The sequence below is a fragment of the Panthera tigris genome, chromosome D1 (assembly GCF_018350195.1).
Source record: "Panthera tigris isolate Pti1 chromosome D1, P.tigris_Pti1_mat1.1, whole genome shotgun sequence".
Lineage (NCBI taxonomy): Eukaryota > Metazoa > Chordata > Mammalia > Carnivora > Felidae > Panthera > Panthera tigris.
This window is the reverse complement of record NC_056669.1, coordinates 27003270-27031131: the sequence shown is the minus strand read 5'-3', so window position 1 is coordinate 27031131 and position 27862 is coordinate 27003270. Positions and strand designations below refer to the sequence as shown.

The following is a 27862-nucleotide window of genomic DNA, read 5'->3' as shown; positions in this document are numbered from 1 at the left end:
CCCCATTCCCCTGCCCATTCTGCACAGCCCCTGTGCCACCACCTCCTCACCAAGGATGGGTGCACCAAGCACAGGGTGCAGTGCTATCGTCGGCTAGTGGGGGTCCACATCTGCCCTAGAGCCCTGGGTTCCCTTTGATGCTGCAGCCCCACAGTGTTCACCCATGCAGGGGGGAAGATTCCTCCTCGCTTCAGTCTTCAGAAGTGACTGCAGCCCTGCCTCAGAAATCCACATGCCCTCAGCCCCTCTGGGGGAGCGTTGTTCTAGGGCTCAGCCTGGGGTTAGGCTGGAATTTGGAAAACCATCCCAGAGGCTTGCCTGGATGGCTGGTTTGTGGGTTCTGGCTATTAGGGGATGCCAAATAAAAGGAATGAACCCCTTTCCCAGGGAAGATACTTGCTCTGATGTCACCTTGCTAAAGTCCAGTATATATTACGTGACTCAGAAGCAGAATCTCCCATGTACATGCTGGAACAGCTGCACCTTCAAGAAATACCCTGCTTAACCAAAGACTGCTAACTCCAAAACATCTTCCCATGTGGAGCTATAGGAAACACCCTGGTATCTATATCCCCAACATGTTTCCAGGATAGACAGGAGTTCCCATTGTGGCTGCCAAGGGCTTCTGGGTCAGATTATTGATTCTTGGTGTCACCTGAAACTTGTCCCCAAGGCACTTGAGGAGAGAGATCCTGTCTTCATATTTGGAACACCAGTGGGTGGTTGGCTGGGCTATGCGGAGCAGGACACAATGCACCACACAATCATCTTTGTGTCTGGGCAGCTCAGTCTATAGGAGGACAACAGCCAGGTCTGCTGGAAGCACCAGGGTCACCACTGCCCCTGGGGAGGGACAAATGTTGGTTCCCAGAGAGCATAGCCTGAGGTAGCAAACAGTGAACCCCACTATCCAACTGCAATGTCATGTGATGTGCCCAAAGCCAGACCACATGTAGCTGGCCAGATGAAAACCAACCTGCAGGCATGTGGATGTTCAGCACCTAGCCCTCTGTGCATTTCCCACGCCCTTCTTAGTGGGGACAAGACCATGGCCACTCTGAAGGTTCTCTGAGGCAACACAGACCCTAAGGTAGCAGCCCTATTTATACCTGCCTCTCTGGAGGAAGAAGCCATCTAAACTGGGGCCTCCTCCTCCCCATCCCAGGGTGTTGTGTGCCATAAGTTCAAGCCCAGCCACCAGTGATACAGAACCCCCTACATCACTCTTCAAACTCCGTGCTTTACCACAGAATCCATCATCCCTTGTATCTTATTTTAATGGTCAGATCCCTCTTGAAGAAGGCAGTAGGCTCCCTATTGGCTTCCTATATCTATATGCAATGTGTCAGAGGGCATGTACTTGGAAGCCCTCCCACCAGCCTGATGTCATAGACAACACAGTGAGAAGAGGTGGGTGGCTCTTCAAGGAGGGCCAGGAGTAGAAAACCGATGAGAAACCTCCGGACTCCCCCTACACATATACCTCTTCCCAAACGGGGTGGCCCAGGCTCCAGTTATACCTAATCCCACTCTCCCACCAGTTTTTGCCCACCCCAGCCATTTTTTATTATTCAGTCCTTGTCAGTCAGAAAGAAAAGGTGGGCTGACAGCACCATAAAAACCTGCCTGTTCAGAAACGGCTTAGAGCCCCCCGGGGCCACCTGAGGGTGCCAAGCTGCTGGGCCATGGCTCTTCCAGCAGCCTGTGGCCTCCCTGACGGGGGCCAAGGTCCCTGAAGTTCTTCCTGGGAGGTGCCCATCCTCCAGGTCCCTTGGAAACCGGGCCCCGGCGCCTCTGCCCAGTGCCCGCACCTCTCAGCCTCTCCCAGAGACTGGGCCCTGGAGGAGCCCGGCGTGAGGTAGACTGTGCATTAGTCACTTGGCTTCCCCCACCGAGGCCAGGGAGGAAGAGGGGACCTCTCACCCCTGTCCCTGGTCCTTGTCCCTGGAAGTGGGTGACGTCATGGCATGGACCCCCAGCCACTGCCCTCTGCCCACGGCTCCAGCTGGTCAGAACAGTGGCAGCACCAATTGGGCAGAGAGTAAGAAGGAGAAAAGGACAGTCCTATTCAGCATGGCCTCAAGATGCAGAAGTCCAGCTCCTGGGGCTTCCGGCGCAGGTTGCACTGGTCCCGAGCCAGCAGCCGCCCTCCAGGGCCCAAACACTTGAGTGGACGCCTCTTAAATCCCCGGCCGCAGCTCTTGGAGCAAGGCGACCAGGCACCCAGCTCCCAGGTCGGACAGGGCTCCCCACAAGCTCTCGTTTCCACTGGCCGATAGGCTGCATCACAGGCAGACGCCACATGCAGCCCTGGGGGACCACGACAGTCGACCGCCCGCTTCTGCAGACCACTGCCACAGCTTGCAGAGCAAGGCCCCCAGCTGCCTGCCACCCAGCGTGCAGGGGGCCTGTCGCCCTGCTGCTCCACCTGATTGGAGAGGCTGAGGACACTGTTGTGGAGCACAGAGGGGCCCCGGGGGTCCTTGGGGTGAGAGGCCTTGTCTTCCCGAGGCTCCTTGGGCAGATAGAAGGAGTAGCGGACCCGGGGTGGCGTCATCTTGCCCACAGAGAGGACCTCCACGGTCAGGGGCTCCAGGATGGGCCGGGAGGCCTGCAGGCTCTCCACCGCGGTCCCTGTGCCACTATAGCGCAGTAGGCTGCCCTTCACCACCAGGTCCCGCTCCACGGCCGACACCACGAAGTGCCCATTGAGCAGGTACTTTCCCTGGCTATTCTTCAGGGCCAGGTAGTTGTCATCTCCAATCAGCCCCTTGTAGCCACGCTGGCGGATGTCGATACTCGAGGCACCCGCAGGGATGGCCACCACAAAATTGTAGCCATGCCTGTGGTGAGAAAGGGGATCGTGCATTAGACACCTGCCTGGATATAATGCCCTCATCCCCCTCTAAAGTCATAGCTGATGCCCCTTTCACAACCCCTGCAGGAGGTCACCAAGATGGCAGCGACTGCTCAACCACAGCACGGGAGGTCAGGGGGCACACAAACTGGAAGGCAGTACCTCAGATTGTCACCACATCATCTAAAGCTACGTACACTGGCTGTACCACCCTGTGGCCTTTTTTATTCAGGATATTTATACTGTGGTGAATTCTTTTATTTTAATTTTTTTTTCATATGTCTTTATTTTGAGAGAGAGAGAGAGCAGGGGAGGGGCAGAAAGAGAGAGAATCCCAAGCAGGCTCCAAACTGTCAGCACAAAGCCCAACATGGGGCTCAATCTCACAAACTATGAGAGCATGGCCTGAGCTGAGATCAAGAGTCGGATGCTTCCCCAACTGAGCCACCCAGACACCCCTACGTGGTGATGAATTCTAGAGCAGGAGTAAAGCACAGGTTTTGGAGCCAGACCCATCCCTATCACTGGCTTAGCTGTTGGCCTGGGATAAGTCACTTAGCTTGTCAGTTGCCTCATCTGTGAAATGGAGATCATAATCACACATACCTCATTAAAGCACATAAAGCCTATGGCATAGTGCCTGCCATCCAGTAAGCACTCAATATATACTAACTGTGAGAAGGAGGAGGAGGTGGAGGAGGAACAGAAGACAAGGCTTCAGTCCCTGAGCCCAAGGCTGGGGCTAGACGTAATGAGACACACTGGCCCTGGAGTCGGGCACCCAGATGAAGCCCTGGCTTGGACACCACCTCCTTGGTGGCTCAGACAAATCAGTCTCTCTGGGTTCCAGGGTCCTCACCCATACAGTGAGGGGGTCAAACTAGATGATATCTAAGGCTCCTTCCAGCTCCACTAGTCCATGAAAGGAGTGCCTGCCATTTAGCCAGTGAAGCAAGTCTGGGGGTGTTTACCTTTAATTCTCCACTTGGTCACCCCCTGCAGATCCCTGTGAACACCACCCACCTGCAGTGCCACCTGTTCCCAGAAAACTTGCCCACCTACAGGCCCAGCAGAGGGCACTGTGTCCAGAAGAGGCAGCTGAGGCTCCTGGACAGCCATCTAGGCCTTTCTATCATAGCACCTGGCCTCCCAAGTTTTCAGAGCCAACCATAGCCTTGCTCAACTGAGACCTCAGGGACTCTGCTTGCTCCAGCTCCTTCCAGAACCTGGGGCAGGACTTTCCAAAGGAGCACATTCCCCCTGAAAATAAAAGGGAACCTGCTGGACTTCAGAAAGCCAGGCTCTGGAGGTGGGAATAGAAGAGGCTTAGAGACATTTCTTCAGCTGACCCTGTACACATCTCCCAGGAAGAGGGAATCTATCAGTCCTAGCCACTCACTCTGCCGTTTATTGCCATTCTCACCTCAATCTCATCCCTGAGGCCAGGGCCTCAGGCTCCGGGAGATGGGCAAGCTGTCACATTTTGTCCCCAGGCATGTTTTGTGTTTTGTGATCATCATCATGAACATTTGGTGAGCATTTATTATGCACCAAGCACTACACTGAGCATTTTACTTAGAGTAACACCCTTAATCTTCACAATAGCACAATAGGAAATATATTCATGTTAGGCCCACTATACAAGTGAGGAAATCCAGAATTCCAGAGATGTTGTCACATGTTCAAGATCATCCAGAAAATGGGTAACTGAGATCTGAACACTGGCCAGTCTTACTCTAGAACTCTAGATAGACTCTAATGTTTCTCTGCCATCTCCCTAAATATCATCTTCTTTTCAGTGGTGGACTTCTCAAGCATTCATCTCTGTCAATTGCCTGGCTGACTGGCTGAATATCATACTCCCAGAAGAGTCTGAGTGGCCCCTACACCAAGGGCACAGCCCATTTACCCCAGTCTAACCCAAGTTTCCACCACCTGGGGGCAGCTCCACTCATCCCTCCTACCCCTGCTCCAGGACCCAGAACTCACATGGGCTTGGTGAAGAGGCCTGTCACCTTCTTACAGCTCTTATTGTCGCCCCCACACACCCCACATTTGTCGAATTTCTTCTTGGAGCCCAGGTTCCCATCACAGCCAGCCTTGATGCACTTGCCTTGGACACAGACCGAGGTGGAGTCAGGAGTACATGGTGTACCATCCACCACCTGCAGTGCCCCCAGGAAAGGGAGAAAAGGAAAGAAGGGCAGTTCAGCCAGATGCATCCCAAAGACTTTGTCTCTGCTTTGGTCTCCTGCCCCATGCTCACTCACCTTGGGTGCCAACACATAGAAGTAGCCGGTGCCATTGGCTCGGCAGATGAGCTTGCACTTGTCCCGGGGAGAAACACCTGAGTACTTGGGCACCCATGCCACAGCAAGAGTGAGCCGGTTGGTGCTATGGTTGTAGCCATTGAAAGCCTCACACTGCTCCTCCCGGAAGCTCTTGCCGGAAGCTGAGGAGGGAGGAAGCACAGGCAGGAAGCTAAAGGGAAGAGTGATGGGGGAGAGAGAGCCCTCCTCCCCAGGGTGCTCAGTGCCTGTGGCCTTCAACACCTCTTACCCTCATCTGAGTTATCCTCATCCCTTTTCAAAGAACTAAAGCAGGCTAGGACCAAAGGATGCAGGTCACAGCCAATCACACAATCCCCAAGCAATGGGCCGCCTTCAATTCCCTCCATAACAGACACCCTAAACAGTTTGGGGCTACACAATCCTTCACGAGTCTTCTGAAACTATTTTCAGAATGTTATGACATGAATAAAATAAATTAGATCAATGACAAATAATACTAATTATACTGATATACAACTATCAATATATATCAAAACATATTTGTGATATGTGTGCTCCTTGTTAGCCCAGTACATAACAAGATTCAATAGTGAGTCTAATAACCACCGTCATTTTCAAGTAGTGATGAGAAGAAATGGCATTCTGAGAAATGGCAATAGCTGAAATGTCATATGAACATATCCAAGATCTCTACTGGGGACAAAGTCGCGGGTAGTGCTACTAGCATTGCAGTTTGCTGTCTAATTAAAAGAAATAATAATTTTAGATAGAAAGATAAGTAAAAACTATACTAAACTACTAACTGAAGGGAATGATAAATTTTAAATTTAAAAAGGCTAGTAAAAATAGAGATGTAATTTTCTCCCCTCCAAGCTCATGGACCCTGGATAAAGAGTCCCTGCTTATGAGTGATGGGCTTGTGAGACTTAATTAACTAAGAGGACATCTAGTGTGTCACTCTCTTGGGCCACTTAGCCCCCCAGCCTAAGTAGGGGGAAGAAAACACCCCCGCCCAAGGGGAGTGGGGAAGAAATGATCCCAAGAGGAATCTGCTCCTCTGCACTTCCAGACTTTGTCCTAGGGGATAGAATCTTGACTGCTGTCAGTCTGCAGCCATGAAGTATCCAGAGTGTGGAGGATGAGGGAGGGGTGCCCTCCAGCCTCGATGTCCCCGGGCACAGGCCAACACTGCCCTCCCCTCCTCACCTGAGCTGGGGCAGGGCTCCAGGTTGCAGGATCGGTATTTCACCCTCACCCCCTCGCAGTATTTGCCCCCATTGGCAGGGGTGGGGTTGCTGCACTGCCTCCGGGCCAGCTGCACGCCCCCCCCGCAGGTGCGTGAGCAGGGGCCGTAGGGCTCCCATTTGGCCCAGGAACCGTCCACCTATGAGAAAGAGTCCGTCATACTCCTGCAGCAGCCAGATGCACACCGGGAGCCTGCAGAACAGCTACACGGGTACAGCCCCCACCATTCCATCCCGTCCCACTGGAATGAAGTCCACTGTGGATCATAAGGGGAAAATGACAAGCAAATGGTCAGGGTCCACACAGCGCCCACAGAACACTTCAACCTGGTCAGTAGCAAATGCCAACTGCACCCAGTTATAAATGAGGCCACTCAGAAGACAAGCGCCTTTGGGCTTGTCAGATAGCCAAGTTCTGTCATCATCTCTGCCCTCACCACATGGGTGGTCTTGAGCAAGGGGTGAAACCTCCTTAAATTTAAGGTGCTTCATTAGCAAAAATGGGGCCAGTAATACTCAGGTGTGAGATCAGACAGATTTAAATGATACATCGTGTGTGAAAATTCCTAGCACTGTGTTTGCCACCGAGCAAGATGGGTTTCTCCTTACCTACTCTTAGTGTATTGACAAGAGTCTCTAAATCTAAGGCAGGGGCAGGCCCCCAGTCTTGCCAGAAAACCTTGTTGCCATAGATATTTGAATATTTTTATTTATAAATGATCCATAATCCAGACTCCTCTCCAAACCAGACTTAAGCAGATCTTAAGCTCAATCGGGCTGAAATTGAGAAAGTTTCACTGCAAGAGGTTCTAACATTTGTGCTCAGAGGAAATGAAGATAGGAGACTACAAAGCAATTCCAAAACTTTGTTTGGCTTCAGGGTGAACTATGCAGTGTTGTTTCATTTTTCAAGAGGGTGGAGAGGGGAGAGAAATGGTATAGTCTTCATTATTGTTTTTCTTAGGATGCCAGTAAAGCGAGTTTTCATCCCCTGAACACACATCAGTTGGGCAACAAAGGAAGCGGCCTAGTTGTACAAGCCTGGGATTAAAATGCTCTCATACATCATCCAAAGTGACTAACCCGCATGGAGCTAATCAGGAACTGGCTGCATGTAATCTAAATACTTTAACTTAGGCATACATGCAGCATAGTTATTCTATCTGCCCTTCTGTCCGATAGCTTTTGCTTCATTGAGTCAACATGTCTCTCATCCAGTGAAAGAATTACTTGCTGTTAGCCCCGCCTCCTCCTGCAACTAGCACCCCACCTCCTCCTGGCTTTTCACTTCCTAAGAGTCTCTACATTCGCTCCTTCCACCTCCTCCCTCCTTGGTGCCTTGTAATATGGGTTTTGTCCCCATCACACCTGGGAAGCTGCTCTCTCAAAGGCCTGACATGACCACTAATAAACTGAAGAGCTGTGTATACACCTCATTTTCTCCAGTTTTCCTTCAGTACTTAACACTGTCTCTGCAGCTTCTGAGATGATGCTGTTGTGTCGTTGTTGTTTTTAAACTTGCATCACTTTTTCCACCCTATTCCTACAGAAAACATTCATCTCACAGGAAACACTCCTGCCATGTGCCATTCATTCACCAAATACCTATTGAGTTCTTACTCCATGTCAACGCTGTGTGCATCAAATCCCTGTCCTGAAAATGACTGCATCCCAGCAGGGGAAGATAGACAATAAAAATAGGCCTGGGCATATAGTGTCAGAAGCGGTTAAATGCAGGCACTGGGGAGAGAGCGGTAGAGAGGGCCTTGGTGAGGTGGGCTGCTCTCCATTACAGGGGGTCATGGAGACTTCACTGCAGAGGTGACGGTGTTGCAGATGCCTGAAGGAAGTACAGGAGGGAGTTGTGCAGATAGGAGGGAAAGAGCATTCTAGGCAGAGGGAGCAATGCAAAGACCCTAAGGAGGGATGGGCCTGGAGTGCTCCAGCATCACATGAGCAAGAGAAACAGGAGGTGAAGGCAGAGAGAGGACTCACTTGTCCAGAGCACACGGAGTAAAGTCCCTGAAGGGTTCTGAGGATGTGGCATGACCTGACTTACATTTTAAAGGATCCCTCTGGCCGCTATGTTGGGAACAGTCTGTGACGTGTAAGACCAGCAGCAAGGAGATCAGCTAGGGTGCCAAGAGCAAGAATCCAAGGGGGAGTTGACAGTAGCTTGGCACAGGGTGGAAACAGATAAGGTGGGAAAAATAGTTCAATTCTGCATCTGTTTTGAAGACAGAATCAACAGGAATTGCTGAAATAGTAGATGGGCGGGTGTGAGAGAACAGAGGGTTGGCATAAGCAACGGGAAGATGGAGTTGCCAAAGCAAGTTCAGGACAGATGATCAGGAGCTTGGTTTTACAGATGTTATGTTTAGGATGCTTATCTGAATGGAGAAATCAAGATTCAGCGAGGCATGTGAGTCTGTAGTTCAGGACAGAGGTCTGAGCTGGAGATACACATCTGGGAGTCTTCAGTGTATCAGTGTAAATGGTACTTAAAGCCATTGGCCTAAATGAATCACCTAAGAAGTCAGTGTGGATAGTGAGGAGAGCTAAGGACTGAAAGCTGGAATGCCCAACACGGAAAAACAAGAATATGAGGAAGAGCCAGTGAAGGGGACCAGAAGGGGCAGCCAGTAGGGAGAAGGGAAACCAAGACACTAGCCTGTGTTCCCAGGGGAGAGAGTAATCAGCTGTGTCAAATGTTGCTAACAGGTCAGACAATATGAGGCTGGTAATCGATCACTGCCTTAAGCAGTGTAGAGGCCATTTGGCGACCTTAGTTAGAGTTATTTTTAGAGGAATAGTGGGACTGAAAGCCAGATTGGAATGGACTCCAGAGAAAAATGGCAAGACAGGAACTGGAGAGAGAAATTTCATACCACTCTTTCCAGGAACTTTGTGGTAAAGGGAGTCAGAGAGATAGATTTTGATTTATGGAGAGGAAGTAGGATCAGGAGAAGTTTTATTTAAGATGGGAGGAATTATAGCAAGTTTGTATCCTGATAGAAATAATTCAACTCAAGAGAGGAGAAATCTGACACTGCAGGAGAGAGACAGAAGAATTTATGGAGCATTTTCCTTGAATAGAGGGGATACTATCCTAAGCGCAAAGCACTGCACCGCCAGGCCCCATATGAGAATGTGGGCAGCTCATCCATAGCAAAGGAGGAAAGGTAGAGATTACAAGCACAGAAGCAGGACAGACAGCGGATGTGGTGGTGGGAGTTGGTGGAAGTTCTCTTCTGATTACTTGATTGCTTGTTTTTTTATTAATGAGATGGGAAGAAAGGCCACTGGCAAAAGTGGAAATGAAGAGAAAGGGTTGGTAATGGCAGAGAGAGGCGAAGGTGTGACATAATCGTGTAGGATGTTGGGAGGGCAAATGCAGTAAAGGAAATAAAATACCATATGACTCCTGAGCAGTATTGCAGGCCCCCCCTAAGTTGTCAGGCCATTAGTCTAAGCTGAACCCACTGAGCATGGTTCCATGTCTTTCTCCAGCCGCACTCACCTCCACCTGCACAGTTGAGTGACAGTTGGATTCCACCAGGACAGTGGTTTATCCTAGCGAGTATGACAGAGAGAGGCAGGGGCATGGGAGCCACGAGTGTACATGAAGGAGTGATTTTAACAATTGCAGCTCAAGAAGCTCAAGAAGGAGATTGGTGAGGGCAAGGAAGAGCAGGTGGGACTGAAGAATTGCTGGAGTCCAAAACTAGAGGGCTGGACAACAGGGCCTTGGTAGTCAGAGTGTGATTCTTGCAAATGAGATCCCAGGGCAGCACTGGGGCTGTGTGATCAGTAAGATAAGCTTTGTGCTTTGACCTTGGCTGATTAGGGCAGTGTCCTTTGTGAAGGGCCAGGGTGGTGAAGGGAATGTCCAGAAAAGAGACTGAGGATATGGTGGATGTTGCTGTTGATGGACTGAGAATTCCAGAAAGCATGTGGAAAAACTGTCTTCTCAGATCACATTTCCTATATCCAGTATCCTCTTGGGCAACATCTTTATCCTCCAGACTCCTCTTCCCAAGAGAAGGAGCTGGCCATGGCTGGCCTGTCCTCGGGACCTTCTGGTGGTCAAGGCAACCCCAGACTAGCCCCAAACCACACCCCCAAAGCTGTTTCCCATATAGCTCTGGCCTGTCCACCCCTCCAGCTTGCCCCACCTCCCTGACTTTGCTCCATCTCTGCCTGTTGAGACCCTACTCATTCCTCAAGTCCCTCTCCAAATCCGACCTCCTTGCCAAAGTTTTTTCAGACCCCCCCCCCAATCATCATTAATCTCTCATTCCTTATTCCCCCATGACACGTTTCCACACTTCTATCTTAACACTGAATACATGCCTCTCTGGGTCTTGGATTACAGTGACATTTCTAGCTTCCCCACTAGACTGTGAGCCCACTGAGACACAACCCATGTTTTATTTCTTTCACTGACCACCACACAGTACCTCACATAGTTCTCTGAATACAGTGGGATGATGTCTAATAAATGGCCAAAGGCTTAATTAAATATATGTTCCCAAAACATAGAACAATATTTTACATAATTGTGTACCAAACCCAGCGCAGGGCAACTGATAAAGTGCTGGCAAATGCTTTTGTATTATATTGCCCCCCTGTACATAAAACCCCAAGGCAAGGCCCTCTGCATCCCAGACAAGGATGGGGAAGGGACCATCATCTCCAGGATCCAGAAAGAGGATGGACTGCTTATTCCTGTCCGACAAAGTCCCAATCCCTTTGTGACCTCACCCCCCGACCAGAAGAATATAAAGTTTTTATTATATTCAGAGAATATGTGGGGTTTAAAATTTGTTCTTATTCAACTGTTATTCTTTTTACCATGAAAAAAATAACTTGCTCAGTTATGTCTTAGCTTCAAAAAACAATCACGACAGAAACTTGGTTTGGAATGTAGCAAATTACTGAAGCTTGCCCAAACGTCTGTTTCCTTTCAGTTCTGAGCCTGGTTCACCTCTGGCCCAGAGCTCCCTGGAAACAGAACACACTCAGAAATAGATGATAGGGGCACCTGGGTGGCTCAGTCAGTTGAGTGTCTGACTTCGGCTCAGGTCATGATCTTGCAGTTCACAGGTTCGAGCCCTGCGTTGGGCTCTGTGCTGACAGCCCAGAGCCTGGAGCCTGCTTCAGATTCTGTGTTTCCCTCTCTTTCTGCCCCTCTCCCACCCACAGTCTGTCTGTCTGTCTCTCTCTCTCCCTCTCCCTCTCTCTCTCTCAAAAATAAAATAAACATTAAAAAGTTTAAATAAAGAATTTAGAGTGAGTGCTCAATAAATTTAGTCATCATTATCATAAGAAAAAGAAATAGCTGATAAGGGGAGGCTGGAAGAAGCCAACAAGTGAGGAATGCCAAATATCTAGTGATTGGCTTTGGGTTCAGTGCTCACTCCTCCCCAGGTAGGATAAGGCACAGAACTCAGGGCTGGGCCCCCTTATTCCACATGAAAGACTTTCCTCACATGTCTAAGGCCTCACCAAGTTCTCTGACCTACCATATCTCTTGCCTCCAGGCTTAGAGTCAAGAAGGGGATAGGACCACAGACAGGTAAATGGAGGCACAGTGCAGCAATGTGACACAACTATGGCTACACAGCAAACCTGTTCCCAGCAAACCTGGAGGCCTCCAAGTCCACCCCCTGCCTCCCGCTCAGCTCCAGCACACTCACCCTATACTTATGGAGGTTGTGTCTCTCCACACAGGTCCCCTTGAGGCAGAACTTGCCCTCGCCACAGCTGGTGCCATCTGCCCAGGGAAAGTGGCGGGTCTGGCACACCATCTGCCCCTTCGCCTTGCCAGTGCACCACAGTTTGGTGCAGTACTGCATGTAGGGACAGGGCTTCGAGCCCACACCAAAGGCAAGCTCACACTGCTGGCTCAGGCTGTAGCTGGCACCTGGTAGGTCCTCAGGCAGGGAGATGGGCTTGCTGGGTTGATCCAGGAGGCAGTCACCTACAGGGAGCCAAGGACATTCATCAAAGATGAGTTGAGAAAGGTGAGCTCAGCTAGCCGTGAGTCTGAATGATAGGGAGACATTGAAGCAAGAGCCAGTGGAATGGACTCCCTTGAGAGCCCAACTCTTTGGGCTCATGCACACCTTAGGTAACAGAGGACAGGTGCAGAGAGGTAGTGAGCAGTCACTCCAGTGACAACCCCGAAGTCCCTCCTCTGTCACCCTGGCTTACCATGCCCACTGTCCAGGAAGTCGGTGACGATGGCAGCACTGCAGGCTGACCAGGGGTTGGCACGGTCAATCTGGATGAGTGTTGGGGACATCATGTGGTTGGCTCGGAGTTTCCCAAACACCTCCTCACACACTTTCACATTGTCATGGGGCATGTTGAACACGTGGCCTGTGGGGTGAGGCAAGAGGACTCAGAGGGCAGAAGGATGTGGGCTATGCAGTTTTAAAGCAGCAGGGCGGAGGGGAGGGGAGGGCAGTTCAGCTGAGGAAGCTAGAGAGCCCATGTCAGCAATTTTCAGGCTGGTCATTTCTACCTAGTGATAGACTGACTGCTTTGCAAATGTTAAGATGGTGTTCTTGTGTTCTCTGTCCTGTCCATCAGGCTATGGGCTCAATGAGAGCAGCAGTGTTATCTAATATATTCTCCCCTTCATGCTTAATTGATGAGATACTCTGACTGCTGAGTCAGACAATATTGCTGGCCAACTGGGCTGGGGCAATCAGAAAAAATAAAACCAAGCGATTGCTAAGGCAGACTCTGACCCTAAGAAAGGATCCCTAAAGCTTCAGGACATGAGGAAGCAAAGACAGATGTCTACCCCCTGACCAAAGCACCCAGGGCAAACCCAGAAGGACCCCAGAGGGGAGCTCTCCTCCCTGTACCCAAGAGTACCCTCCAACCTTACCCAGCTCATGGGCAGTGGTGAAGGCTGATGGAAGCCCATCATCCTCGATCACAGAACAACTTCTCTTGGGGTCGCACATAGTGCCCACATCAGCCATGCCCAGCGTGTCACAGGTGGTGGCCCCACACAGGTCCTGCCAGGGTGGGGGAGAAGCAAGAAGCCAAGCAGAAATTAGGATGGGGTACAGAAGGAGCCTGGAGGAAAGAAAGGCATCCTATGGGATGCTCAGCTCATCCCAACTCCCAGTCTAACGAAGTCCAGCACCTTCCTAGCCAGGTCCTTTCTCTCAGGGGGTTGCAGGGCTACACATAGAATCAACCCAGACTGAGGGAGGAAGCATCAGGAAGAAAGCCCTATGGCTCACTGAGAAGACTGTGCCCAAATCCTACTCATAGAGATCCTGTGGGAGGAAATTAGGAGGTACAAAATTAAACTACAAGGTCATTGCTTTATATAGAGACAGACTTCCAAACCAGAAAATGGCGACTCCTACAGGTGGGTGAGGTTCCAGTCATGGATAACTGAGGCAGGTGGGAGTGGAAGGCAAGTGTGTTCCTCATCCAGAGTCAGCTCTGAGCAGTCTCGGTCCTTGCAGAGTGACTGGACAACCGTGAATTAAGCTCAGATTCTCAGCCAAAGTGTCATGGGCCAAGGACCCGCCCAAGCCAGAGATTTGGCTTCCTTGAATTGGGAGGAGGCAGAATGAGGCAGATACAGTCTCCTATCCAGACATAGCTCAACTGGCTACAGAAGTTCAAGGGGACCACTGGTTCAGCGGCTGCTAGGAACAAAAAATAAATGAACTGCCACCTAAGACAGTCCCTCTTTTTTGTACTGAAACCTGCATCAGAAACTAGGACTTCCTGCAACAACCCTGATGGGAAGCACTTCTGGGGATGGATATCTTAATAAACTTATTGAGCCATCAATGCACCTACATATCTTAAGAGCCCAGGAGTTGGAAACAGGACAAGATACTTAATCACAATAGAGAAGACACTGTTGAATCAGTGATACCGGTATTCTCTCCATTACATCCTTGTCTTCATTCACAGTTTACAAGAAACTATTACATGTATCATCTCATTTTAATCCCCCAGAGAGTGTTAGGAGGCAGATACATCATTATACCTATTTGTCAAAGGTGAAAACTGAGGCCCATGCTCACAGTTAATCACGGCGATGATTTATTAAATGCTGACATTGTGTGTGTACTTAACGTGCATGACCTTACTTGATCCTCACAACATCCCACTGGAAGAATGACTACTATTATCACCTTCCACAGACAAGGAAGCTGACGCTCAGAGGGGCCCAGGTCACAGAGCGGAAATGTGCACTGGGGTCTGTACGACTGGGTACCAGCATTCTTTGCACCATGTCACAGCTGATTGGTCACCAGCTCCTAAGTGAATTCCCAGGAGAAAGAGTGGTGTGTGTTCTCTGTGGTAGCCAAGGCATTCACATAAACACACCCAGAACTGTTCTCAATCTTATTTCTCTTTAGGGCTGTGTGCACGTGCGTGTGCATGCACATGCTGACGGTGGGGAACAGCTGGGCAGCAGAGTTAGTGGGGCCAGAAGGCATAGGAGGAAAAGTGGTCATAGTACAGAAAATCAGCAAAATTTAATCCAGAGCCTTCCAAAGTTTACCACCTGAGCAGTCAAACTTGGCTTCCCACGGTCAGGTGATAGTCACACCTCCTAATGAGCGTTAACTCTGGCCAAAGAACTGGGAGGGTGATCAGACTCCAGAATACACAGGTCAACCATGAGCGGTGGACACCTGGCCTTGATCTGCTGTCCTGGGCTCACATGTGGCATGTCTGCCATTTCTGGGAACGCTTCAGGGTGAACCTCAAACTCCCTCTCTTCCAAGTACTCTTCCCTTTCCAAAGGCTTACTCTTCCAAAAAGTTCTCCTTCCTTCAGAGTTCTGAGACCTAGAGGAGAACTGCTATCAAAACCTGGGAGGGGAAGTTCACCTGACAAGCAGTTTAAGGAACACAACTGCTGAGGAACAGGGTGGGGTCACACGGATCAGCTTGAGAACAGAGGGAGAAGAAGGCAGGGGAAAAGAAGGAAAGAACAGAGGTTTGCACAGAGGCATGGAAGGGGGAGGGGGCTGGGCCCATTCATCCCTAGACACTATAGTACAGCCTCCCCACTAAGGCAGGGGTCTCTGAAAATTCTCGTCTAGTGGTCACAGCCCATAGGGAGAGCCTGTAGGATAAACATGACACCATCCTGGGGCCACCATGCACACTCACTGCAGGCTTTGTGTAAGAGAAAAGGCATGGGAACAAGAATGGAAAAGCCTAGACTCTGGACCTGGCCCCACCGCTAAGTAGATGTGTGTTTTGGGGCAGGTCACTTCTCTCCTCAGGCCTCAGTCTCCTCTGCTCCTTCCCTGATCCCAGGGTGCTCAGCCCCTTCTGGCCCTGTAGGTTATGAAAGGAACACACACAATGATAGACTTCTAGAATGGAAAGAACCCTAAGGATGATCTTGTCTACTAATCCGTGAAACGAACTCCCAGAAAAGTGAAGGTCACCCATGTGGACATTCAGAATCCCATCTGCTGCTCTGCTCAGCAGAAATGGTGAGACCAGACTGACAGCTCAGACTGGGGTCTAAGCAGCCACTGGAGCTCCACTGCCCAGCAGCCCGCCTCTGCCGCTGGAAGGTCCTTAAAGCCAAAAAAAAGGCCTCCATTCTTCTCTGGGAGGGTGGATTCTCTCTGGAGCATAGACATGCAGCTGCAGACCCTTCCTGGCCAGGAGCAACCTGTTCTTTCCATCAAGAAATCCCGGTTTCCCTGGATCAAACAAGAGGAACAAGGAAGGAGCCGACAGATTTCCTGAGGGTCAGGGTGTAGCTGAGAGCAGCAGGCTTGCAGTAACCAGTGTCTTCATTGTGGGAAGATGCAGCTGTTTGGGGTCAGGGGCTCTGCCTGGCCCTCTTCCCCCAGCCAGGGACTCAAATGAAGAATTGCTGGATCTTAGTTCTTTGAACGCCTACAGGCGGGTGTGCAGGGCTCAGTAGTGCCTCATTTGTGGCACTGAATGTCTCCACCCTTCTGGAATGAACTCAGATGCACTCAAATTGCCTTAACCTCTTCAGCTCAGGCCCTTGTCTCCAGAAATAGAAACTGTTCTGGTTCCTTCTGCCTGGAGGGTGGAGGCACTTCCCACCCAGCCCCTACCTGCCTCACTATTTCTGGTAATTTGCCATTTCTCCTTGAAGCTACAGCTGCTGTTCCAGATGACCCAAGAATCATCTTGGCCAAGACCCTGGTCTTCCCAGGTTATTGTTTTCTCACTGCACCTTTTCATAAAATAATTTAGGATTGGAGAGCCATGACTTGAAAGCAAGCACCTTGCAGTGGCCCAATCCACATTTACCATGCCCACTCCCTCCACGCCTCACCACTCCTCGTGGCCCTCCTTCCCACCTCCTCTCATTTCCCCAGCCACATACTGAGATGCTCATATTTTCCAGCAGTATGGGGTGGAGGACCCACAAAAATCAAGCACATTAACTTTTTTTTTAATGCAGCAGAAGATATGTGTTCTCATGCAGCCAACTTCCTACTCATTATGAACTCATAAGCATGTGGGCCAGTGCTTATATTCATGGCCACACCGCAGCTTCCAAGTATTGTACTCACACAACTTGGGAGTCAACCTCTCACTCTGTAGATGAGGAAACTGAAGCTCCATGAACTCACCCAAAGCCATACAGCTATTAACTAAAGAATGAGCTACTGAACCCTTTTGACACCAAGGCCAGCAGGGGTCTTTGGTCTGAACCACAGCACGCTAGTTAGGATAGCATAAGTACTGTTGAAAACCACCCTGCGCTTGTATTAATATTGTGCCTTTAACTTGTTTCCCATCTGAATCTCTGGCGTGCATCTCTGTATTTCCTCATCCAACCCCAAATCTACCTCTGTTTGTAATCCCTAAGCATGGGAGGGCCTTGCTTTGCTAGAAGTAGGGGAAAAAAATAGCAATTCTGGGTGTCTGGGCAATGGGACTAGGGATGCCTGGTGAAGAAGAGAACCCACTCTGGAAACATCTATCAGCAGAGTGGGTTTCGTTAGAATATTAATTCCTCAAGATGTACAAAACGGTGTTACAGTGGGAGACCAAGGTAACTAAGACAAGAATAAGAGAAATCCAAAGCATGCAGGAAGACCAAGCTTTCTCTGGAAATCATCAGTTCAAGAGAGGATACATATCGAATACAATGTTAATAGCTAACACTGAGCTGCTACCAGGTGCCAGACACTGTTCTAAGAGCTTTCCTGTATTAGTTCTTGAATCTGTACAACAGCTTTATGAGGGAGATGCCATTGTCAGGCCCCATTTTACATATGAGGCTCAGAGAAGGTAAGTTACTAGCCCAGGATCAGTGAGCCCAAGGTCAGACAGGAAGGGAGGGGCAGAGTGAAGACTGAAATCCAGAAGTGCCGCCTGAGAGCTGAATGCTTCCCTCACATCAGTACTGCTTCCAGAGATGAAGGGGCTGGGGAATCTCAAGATGGCAAGACTTTCCAGCCCATACCCTCAGCCCCCAAAGCACAGGTTGGCCACTGAAGAGGGAGAGGCCTGGGAGAGGCCCGGGGAGAGGGGAATGACAGGATTGACTGCCAAGAGTGCTATTAGAGCAGCGCCTGCACCCCTTTCCTGGTTGAGCAAGCTCCTGGCTCCTTGCCCCACACCTGCACTGACACACTGACCCCGTCCCTCCTGTGCACCCTGTCTGCTGGCTCCCTGCTGGGGCCTCTCCTTTCTCCAGGGCAAAAGCTGATGGCAAAGAGCCAACACGAAATGCCAGAAGAACCTGACCCCTCCCAACCCTGCAGCCTGACAGCTGAAAACGCTGAGTTAATGATCCCCAGGAAGGCAGGTGAGCTACCTAAGCACCCAGAGCTACACACACTCCTTTCACTAGTATCAGTGCCTTCCTCCCATGAATACATACTGAACAACGGCAGCATGCACGGCCCACTGGAGGGGCTACAAAGACACAAAAAAGTCTTTTTTTTTTTTTTAGATTCATTTATTTATTTTTTAGATTCATTTATTATTTTTTAAAATAATTCTCCATCCCTTCCCTGGGGTCTGCTAAGTCTCTCATATTCCACATATGAATGAAAACATAAGATATCTTTTTCTTTTTTTAATTTTTTAATGTTTATTTATTTTTGAGAGAGAGAGACAGAGACAGAGAATGAGGAGGACACAGAGGGATATACAGAATCTGAAGCAGGCCCCAGGCTCCGAGCTGTCAGCACAGAGCCCAATGTGGGCTTGAACTCACAAACTGAAGATCATGGCTTGAGCTGAAGTCAGCTGCTTAACCGACTGAGCCACCCAGGCACCCCCAATATCTGTCTTTTTCTGACTGACTTATTTCACTTAGCATAATACCCTCCAGTTCCATCCATGTCTATTGCAAATGGTGAGATTTCATTCTTTTTCATCACTGAGTAGTATTCCATTGTGTATATATACCACATCTTCTTTATCCATTCATCAGGTGATGGACATTTGGGCTCTTTCCATAATTTGGCTATTGTTGATAGTGCTGCTATAAACATTGGGGTTCACGTGCCCCTACAAATCAGCACTCCTTGCTTAAAGGAGTTTACAAGTCAGTGGGAATGTACTGAGTCCATAATTTTCACACAAAAACAGACATGTATTAAGTGTACTTACAAGTACAATGAGACAGAATGCTTTAAAACAGGGCCATCCCAAGTGTAAGTTCTGGCAAAGGATCTGTAGATAATTATTCAACAAACATACTGACAGACCACAAAGGTAGTGATAACAACAGGTGCCTATTCTGGAAAACCCAGTAACTTATCCTTGATAATGCCTTTAAGTTCAGTACCATTGTCATCATCATTATCCTTCTATGGATAAGGAAAGTGGAGTCCAGGTGGCTGATTCGTTCAATGACCATTGCTAAAAGTCAAGTGGCAGGACTGAAACTCAACTCTGCCTGACTCCAAGTCCATGTTCTTTCCATTGTGCCACACAGCCAAGACCAGGCATCAAGGCAAAGTGTGGGTAAGCACCATGAGTGGCACAAACATCTACCAAGAAGTTCAAAGACAGGATGAGAGCAAGACCAAAGGAGGGAGAAAACCTCATTTGCCTTCCTGTCTAAACCAGCGTTCAATAAAAAGAAAGAAGAAGATTCTGGTGCACATTCCTCCTGATGTTTATAGTAGCATTATCTACAAAAGCCAGATTATGGAAACAGCCCAAGTGCCCATCAACTGATGAATGGATAAAGAGGATGTGGTATATACATACAATGGAATATTACTCAGCCATCAAAAGGAATGAAATCTTGCCATTTATGACATGGTTGGAGCTAGAGAATATTATGCTAAGTGAAATAAGTCAGAAAAAGACAAATACCATATCATTTCACTCATATGTGGAATTTAAGAAACAAAACAAACAATCAAAAAGAGAGACACAAACCAAGAAACAGACTCTTAACTATAGAGAAAAAATAGATGGTTACCAGAGGAGAGATGTGTGGGGGGATGGGTTAAATAGGTGATGGTGATTAATGAGTGCACTCATGATGAGCACCAGGGGTTGTATGAAGTGCTGAATCACTAACTCATATACATGAAATTAATATTACACTCTATGTGAACAAACTGGAATTTAAATTTAAAAAAAAAGATTCTGGTGCACACTCCTTCCTCCAAACTTCCTCCCCCATCCTCCATTATTAATATAGGCTTCCTTATTTGGTATAAGTAAAAGAAGGAGGGAGAAGAACAATCACCTTCCAAGTCTGGGAGCAACCATATTCCACTCCTTCCTCTCCTATTCCCCTTCCTCCCTCCTCCCTCCTCCCTCCCAGAAGTAGTGTTCAGTTTCCATTCAGTGATAAAGATTTACAAACTCTTAAATACCAAAGCTACAGGTACCCCTCTTTGCTAATATCTTCCAAGGTCCAACTTCCAAAAGATTCTGACAAAACTATAACTCTCTTTATTGTATTAGGAGATATGTGTAAAATACATGTTATCATTTTATTACTTTTTTTTAATGTTTTTTAACGTTTATTTATTTTTGAGACAGAGAGAGACGGAGCATGAACGGGGGAGGGTCAGAGAGAGAGGGAGACACAGAATCTGAAACAGGCTCCAGGCTCTGAGCCATCAGCACAGAGCCTGACGCAGGGCTTGAACTCACGAACCGCGAGATCATGACCTGAGCCGAAGTCGGACACTTAACCGACTGAGCCACCCAGGCGCCCCTTATTACCTTTTTTTAATTGAACGCTAAATTTCACTGTCATATGGCAAGTCATTTATTATAGAAAGAACTAGCCTCTATCTCAACTGAGCCTCCAGAGTGCTGTTCCTCTCTACACAGTATAGAATACACGCATGTGCCCCCATAAAACATAGTACTACTCAAGGCCAAAACAAGGTAAGCACCAAGCTGGGGACTAAGAGGCAGAAAGGTGAGGACATGAATGAAGGAAACAGAAGAGAAGAGAACAATGGCAGGCTGCCTGCCCTGGAGAATCTCAAAAGAGGAGAAACAAGAGCATAGAAAAAATGGTGAGGGGAGGAGATGGGGAGGGAACGGCATACAGTCCTACTAAGTGCAACAGAATAGGGGCGCCCAGGTAGCTCAGTTGGTTGAACATACAGCTTCCACCCAGGTCATTATCTCATGGTTCATGAGTTTGAGCCCCACATGGGGCTCTGAGTTGACAGTGTGGAGTCTGCTTGGGAGTCTCTCTCTCTCTCTGCCCCTCCCCCACTCGTGCACTCTTACTCTCAAAATAAATAAATTTGAAAAATAATAATAAAAATAAAATAAATGCAACAGAATAAATAAAGTAAATGAAGGAATACTCATGCAGAAAAACCACAAATGGCAAATCCTAAAAAACAAAGTCTGTTCAAAGGAGAAAATGTTACAAATAGCAAAACAGATGGTGGAATGGAGAAGAGGGACTCCTGCAATGCAGGAAACAAGTTTCCCTTCCCATCACCACCAGCTCCCAAGCCCAATACCTTCTTGCCACCTGTCCCTTGTCCCCTTCCCTCAGAGGGCCTTCCTGGCTCTAGCCACAAGAAGAACAATCCCCCACCAGACTTCCAACAGAGGGCTCATGCCTCCCCCATAGCACTTAACACACCCTTGTGTAATGAGCTATTTCCTCGTCAGACTCCCAGATATCCAGTGAATTCCTGAGAGCTAGAGGCCACATCTTAATATCTGTACCCCCACAGCCCAGGACAGTACCTGGAAATAACAGCTGCTCAATAAGCACTTTTGAAATGTAGAATAAATTCACAAAAGCTAGTCTGCCACAAAGTTACCCAAATTGCAGAGGCATCGGAGGTTAAGGGAGAGCAGACCGAGAGAAATGCAATCCTACTGAGCCCCAGCACCAAATACCTCATTCCTGCTGCCCAAGGCAACAAGAAGCCACTGAAACTTGTCTTCTCACGGAAATGAATGTCCACCCAGAAAGACTGGCTGTAATTCTCCACAGATCCTGGTTCCAATCCCGTGCTGACCTCACCCTGCTGTTATGAGTCTGGAGACCGATTGCTTTGCAGAATCAGATGTGCACTCCTTCTCCAAGACCGTGAACTGACTCTGAATCTTTAAGAAAACTCCTCAAATTGCCAAAATATTTGTTGTATGATCAATTCTTTTTTTCTCCTTTGTGCACAGCAAAGTCTCCTCCCTGGGTCATGTCTTTCCAGTGTTTTGATTTCAACACCCCACGCCCCTCCCTCTGCCCGCCAAGAGGACAGCAGCGTCTCCCCATAGCCTGGGCCCAGACTTGTTTTCATGCACAGCAACTCTGACAGTGGGTCAACGGGGGTGCTCCAGTGCCCATCAGTCCCAATGCTCCCACTGTTCCCCCTTCAGGTACCTGGCACCTGGAGCTCTACAGGTGCTGTTCTCGCCTCTTCCTCATAGGAGGAAGTACAGTCTGATGGAGACTGACCCTTCCCTGCTTCCTTCCTGTGTGCTATCAGAGTCACCAGCCATTTTTCAGAATTTTCTGGGGCAACCAAGGAATAGGTGGCTCTAAAGATGTCTGACAGTTCAAGATCCATTATAGACCAAAGGTGATTAACAAAATAAGCACATTTCTAGAAACTTGTTATCCAAACAAACCATATACAATTCACCCTTGCACAATATGAGGGTTAGAGGCACTGACCCCCATTGCAGTCGAAAATCCACACATAACTTTTAGCTCCCTAAACACTTAACTACAAATACCCTAGCACTGACCAAAACATACCAGTAACAGTCAATTAACACATGTTTTGTATGCTATATGTATTATACGCTGTACTCTTACAGTAGAGTAAGCTAGAGAAAAGAAATTGTTATTAAGAAAATCATAAAAGAAAATCCATTTATAGTCCTATACTGTATTGGAAAAAGTCCACCTGTAAGTAGACCCATGCAGTTCAAACCCATGTTCAAGGGTCAACTGTAAATACAGATAGATAGATAGATATAGATATAGATAGATAGATATGCAATCCTACTGCATATCATACATATATATATATATATATATATATATATATATATATATCTTCATTTTAGTTTGAAAAAGCATTGCTTACACCAACATTACAATAATCAGGGAAGTTCATACCCGACTTAAAGGATTACTACTAAACCTTACAAAGTAAAACACAAGTTTCTCTTGCGTTGGAGTGCAGCAGGAGACTCCTCCAGGTTCCCGGAGACCACATCTGCCTTCATCTACAAAGAGCAGCTGCAGGCTCGTGTTCTCACCACATACTGTACCTTCCCCAGGGGAATTCAGGAATGAGCAGTTCCTAAGACCCCGAGAATGCTGCAGGCCCTGAAGTCTGTGCTGGCAAGGAGGCGAGGCAGAGATGTTTACTCGAAAGCATTAAGCACATACCTGGATGTCGGTCCTGCCAACACAGCTTCCCCACTTTCTGGCTTCGCCCTCTAGAAGCCTAAGAGAAAGACAGCTTCCAAAATTCACATCTTGCACATCACTGCTTCTGACCCAAGTGGCCATGCATCTTGTACCCATTATGCATGGTTAGCACAGCCCCTGGGTCTAGACACCACTGACAAACAGAAGCTGTCATGCTGCTTGATTGCTTCTTCTTTAAAACGCGAATCCTTCTGATGATGTGGCCCATACTCCCAGCAGGAGTCCTCTTTCTAGGGCTGGCTCCAAAAGTCAACCTAACCACAAAGCGGTGGAGACTGAGGTCTGTTACGTTAGAAGCACTGAGTGACCTCCACAGGGGCATCCCAGGTAGCAGATGGGCCAACAGCTGCTTTGCCCATTAAGATATCCTGTTCTTGGCCTTTGCTTTTCCCCCCCCAGCAATCTGACTGCCGAGTTGGTCTGTGTGCAGAGGTCGAAGCCACCTCCTCTGCAGTTTCCCCATGACTCAGACAGTGTGTGCAGGGGCTGGGCAGTGGCAGCTCTACAGACCTCAATTGGAAGAATGAGTGCAAGGAAACAGACTCAGGCCAAAGACCTCCCTAGAGGAACCAGGTGGTGGGAGGAGAAGGCTGGGAAAAGAGGAAGTTCAATTCCAGGAGGGGACAGGCGGTGCCAAATGGGTTAGTGTGGAAGACTTTAGCTCCAGCCCGGTGTGTGCCAGTGCAGCTCTGAGTGGCCTTTGGAAACAGTGGAGAGTGAGAGCCCCATGGGTAACCAAGGATTCTGTGCCATTCCCAGAATGACGTGGTTATGACAATAACAAAACAAGAGCATGGCACCAATTCAAGTTGCAACCCCCAAAATCAGAGGAAGTGGGTCACTTGGATGCCCCTCTTCCTCCCAGTCCCATGAATCTGAGAAATTTCAAGAATCCAAAATCTTCAACGTACCCAGTCACCACAATACCTGTGAATGTAAATTTTCATAAAGCCATAGCAAAGAGCAGAGGTGCTTCTGTGATCTGACCATCTTTCCATTCCCAACACTCAGTACCTTTCCAGTCCTGCACCTGGGGTCTCCAGATGCTCTTTACTAAGCTCACACCACCTGCACACTGCCAGGGGCAGAAACTGGAGCCCTATAGTCAAGTGTGGTCATCAGAAGTTTCAGTGAATCGGTGTCATAAGTAACCTCTGCTGCTCTGCTCCATAACACACATCAGGGCAAATGGGTCACCCTCGGCCAAGAAGGAAATGGGAAAATTGAGAGATTTTTCCCAACTCGGCTCCAAGTGCAACTCCACTTGAAACTCCAACCTCCAAACAGGTGCTTCAACTAGATGGCCTGCTCTGAATGGACTGGAATCCCCTCAAATAGAAGGCAGGCCCAGCACACAAGGGTACAGGAGAAGCAGCAAAGAAGGACGGAATGCTCCCAGTACTTGAGTCTGTCTTTTTCATTTCAACCCACAAAATATCCCAATTGATTCCCTTCGTCCCAATCCAGGTTTTCCAGGCCCAGGACAGAGGATAACTGAACATGTTACCCAGAAGAAATGTAGCCAGGCTCCGAACTGGAATGCTTGCATCACCTTCCAGTTTCACAAGAAGAGAAAAGAAGCCTCAGAAGAGCTGTGTGGAAGGATTTAGACGCCCTGGTTGAATAGGGGCGGACCTTTCCCGACCCCTCCAACACCATCCTCAGAGCGCCTCCTATCTGCCTTGGAGATACACTGCGGCTCCGGGGCGGCAACTTCCTGGGTTCCGGCCCCTCCGCGCCTGATCTAGGAGGCGCTGATTGGCCACGCCAGGCCAACACCTTCTGAAGTTGCAGGCGCTCCTCCGACAGCCCACGTGCATCCAGATGCGCGTGAGCCGACGCTCCACGGAGCCTAGGAGCGGACTGTCCCTGTTAGAACCAAAGTGGGAGACGGGAGAGATCAACAAAATTTTAACCCGGGGTCACTTGCTTGGCACAAAGGGCATTTGGAGAGCTAAGGACGGTGACCCTAAGAAAATGGGGTTATCTGGGTCCAAAGAGGTGACAGATCATCTAACTCACCTGCCTGGTGAAGAGGATGGCTGTGTCCCAGTACTCTGGGTGTTTGTCACTCACTTTATTCAGCTTCTTCTGCCAGGCGCAGAAGTTGCGCAGCGTCAAGGCCGCATTGCCCGTGACCTTGGGCCCGGCGTCGCGGTCTCCAAGAAGTAGCACCTTGACCACAACGATGGTGATGGGGTTGAGGATGCTGGGATGGCGGTAGAGTCGCGCCGCTGTGGCCAGCAGCGTCAGCAAGTAATGCTCCAAGTCCGCGCCGTGGAACTTCACCATTGACTCGTCTGCCACCACCAGTGTCTCCACGAACCGCGGGATAGACACGAAGCGCTTGGCGCGCCCGGACCTGCGCCGGCTGCGACTCTCTCCTAAGCCGGTCCCTCGCGGCTTATAAGGGTCCAGCGCCCGCAGGATGGCGGGGTTCCAGCCTGAGGCCACCCCGCAGCGAGAGGTGGGATCTCCGGGTGGCCCGCCAGGGGCGCCCCGGCGCTGGAGGAGGTGTGCGCCCTGGCTGTTGCGCTGCACTGCCTGCGCGCTGGCGTTGGGGAGCGGGCTAATGACATACTCGGCGCCTCCGTAGCCAAAAGCTCCGCGTAGACCCCCGCACAGGCTCACAGCGGCGAAGGAGTCTGGTTCGGCGTTCACGTCCCCAGAGTAGAAGCAACGTCGCAAGTCTGCAGAGCTCCCGGTGAGTCCCGCGAGGGGGACGCCCAGATGCTCAGTGGCGAAGGCGGGCGCCAGGAACTGAGCATCTGGAGTTAAGTGTAGGTAAAAGTCCTCCTGAAATGCTGTGATCTGAAAAATGAGTCCCTGGTGCCCGGAGTCCTCGGGGCCCCTCCGGTAGTAGTGGCGGCCATTGATGTCCGGGTCCAGTCGAATGGGAACCACCACCTCCTGCTCTGGTTCTGCCCCGCCAGCGGGTCCCCCGGCGAGAGCCAGGGTTAAGATGCCCAGCAGAAGCATGGCGCCGGGCAGCGCACTGCCGCACTCTCAGAAGGGCTCGGCGCGGCTCCCCGGCCGCCGGCGAGTCTCCTTGCAGCAGGCACACGGGAACCACCAACGCTCCGGGGCAGTCCGCAGCTCCCAGAAAGCAGAGCAAAGGGAGAGAGACTCCTCCCAGAGCAGTGAGCGTGCACCGAACAGCCCGCGCCTCCTACCTGTGCCTTTCCAAGCAAAGCGCGCCCTGGGAGCTTAAGTACAATCGCTGTCAAGTGCAAGGACAGAGATTTGCAGCCGAGAACTAGAGGGAGGTGCCGGGCCACTTCGAACCGCAGCCACTCGCTGCGCTGAGAGCCAGCAGCTGGGCGAGCCTATTAAAGGCCCCCTCCTCTTTGGACTGCCCAGTCAGCGCCCCTCCCTCTCTCCCCTCCCAGCCTCCCAAAGCTTGCAGCCCGAACCTCCCTCCAGGGGCCACCGGAGAACTCGGTCCCGCCTCCAGAGCGAAGAGCCACTTGGCGGGGAGGGAGTGGCGTTGAGCTGAGGCAGGAGGCGTGGGCTGGATAGAGAAACCAACGCTTACAGTCTCGGTTCGCATTTTGCCCTCGCGTTATGCCCCAGTGCTCCCATACACCAGTTACTTCCGTCCCGATCGACATCTGTCTGCTCCCTGGGTCAAGGCCTTTATCTCAGGGCAGTTAGGGTCAGGAGCTGGGAATGAAGACTCACCGTTGACCCCTCCCCTCCCCTCCCCATCCTAGGCCCGCCTCACCCCTCCCGTTGCAACGTCCCTCCTGTTTCTTCATCACAGAGTCCCCTAAAAGACCCAGAACCAAGAATTGTCCCTGTAAATGTCATATCGTCAGAAGGACGAATTCCCAGGAACACGGAGAACCCTTCTCGAACCCGTGTAGGCCTACAGTCTGCCCTGAGGCAGTGGTGTGCTGGGTGGGCTGGTTCAGAGGTTAAATTTTCAGGGATTTTGCCAGGTGGCTGTTAAACACCACCGTTACTAAAAATTACACTATATAACTTACAATCATAAATTGTTTAATAACAAAGCCCGTCACTTCCTAATTATTTAACTGTAATCTATGCCCTTGAGCCTCCAGAACCACCAACCCTCCAGGACAGCCCACAGCTCCCAGAAAAGACAGCAAAGGAGGTGAAAGTATGATGGAAATATTAAATGCTACCTCATTCAGGGACATCACAATAAGAGCTGGAAACAGGTCCCAGGGGGAGTACCTACACCACCAAATGGGCAACTGCTATCACCTAGGGCTTGGGGAAGGGAAGAGAACCAGTGGGCCAGCACCAATGCCTGGAGGGGATGTGCAGAAAGGGGTGGTTTTCCTGCCAGAGAGGGGCTGAGGGACTGGTGGGCAATAGGAATATCTGCCAGTACTTCCTTCGAGTTTCTCTCGTTAGATCCTTGACCAGGTACCACGTAGGACACTTGAAGGGAAGGCTGAGTGTGGGTCAGTGGGGACAAGACCATCAAGCCATGAGTTCCCATCTAGTTACAACATAGTCTGGGGAGCCCTGTTTCAGGCACTGGTCCCCAAGATGCTCTGTACCTCTCCAAAAAATCCCCTTCTTTCTTCTGA

The 27862-nt window shown here is 49.7% G+C and overlaps 1 protein-coding gene across 1 annotated transcript; it reads right to left on the bottom strand.

The window, feature by feature from the left end:
- ADAMTS15 (ADAM metallopeptidase with thrombospondin type 1 motif 15) lies at positions 1-26317 on the bottom strand. Its single transcript, XM_007082678.2, has 8 exons — positions 25323-26317; positions 13294-13426; positions 12609-12776; positions 12092-12375; positions 6355-6532; positions 5128-5309; positions 4847-5022; positions 1-2843 (listed from the first exon to the last, which is right to left on the bottom strand). Exons 1-8 carry the CDS (start codon positions 26277-26279, stop codon positions 2069-2071), a joined length of 2853 nt encoding a protein of 950 aa, XP_007082740.2. The 5' UTR covers positions 26280-26317; the 3' UTR covers positions 1-2068.
- Positions 26318-27862: the final 1545 nt, after the last annotated feature.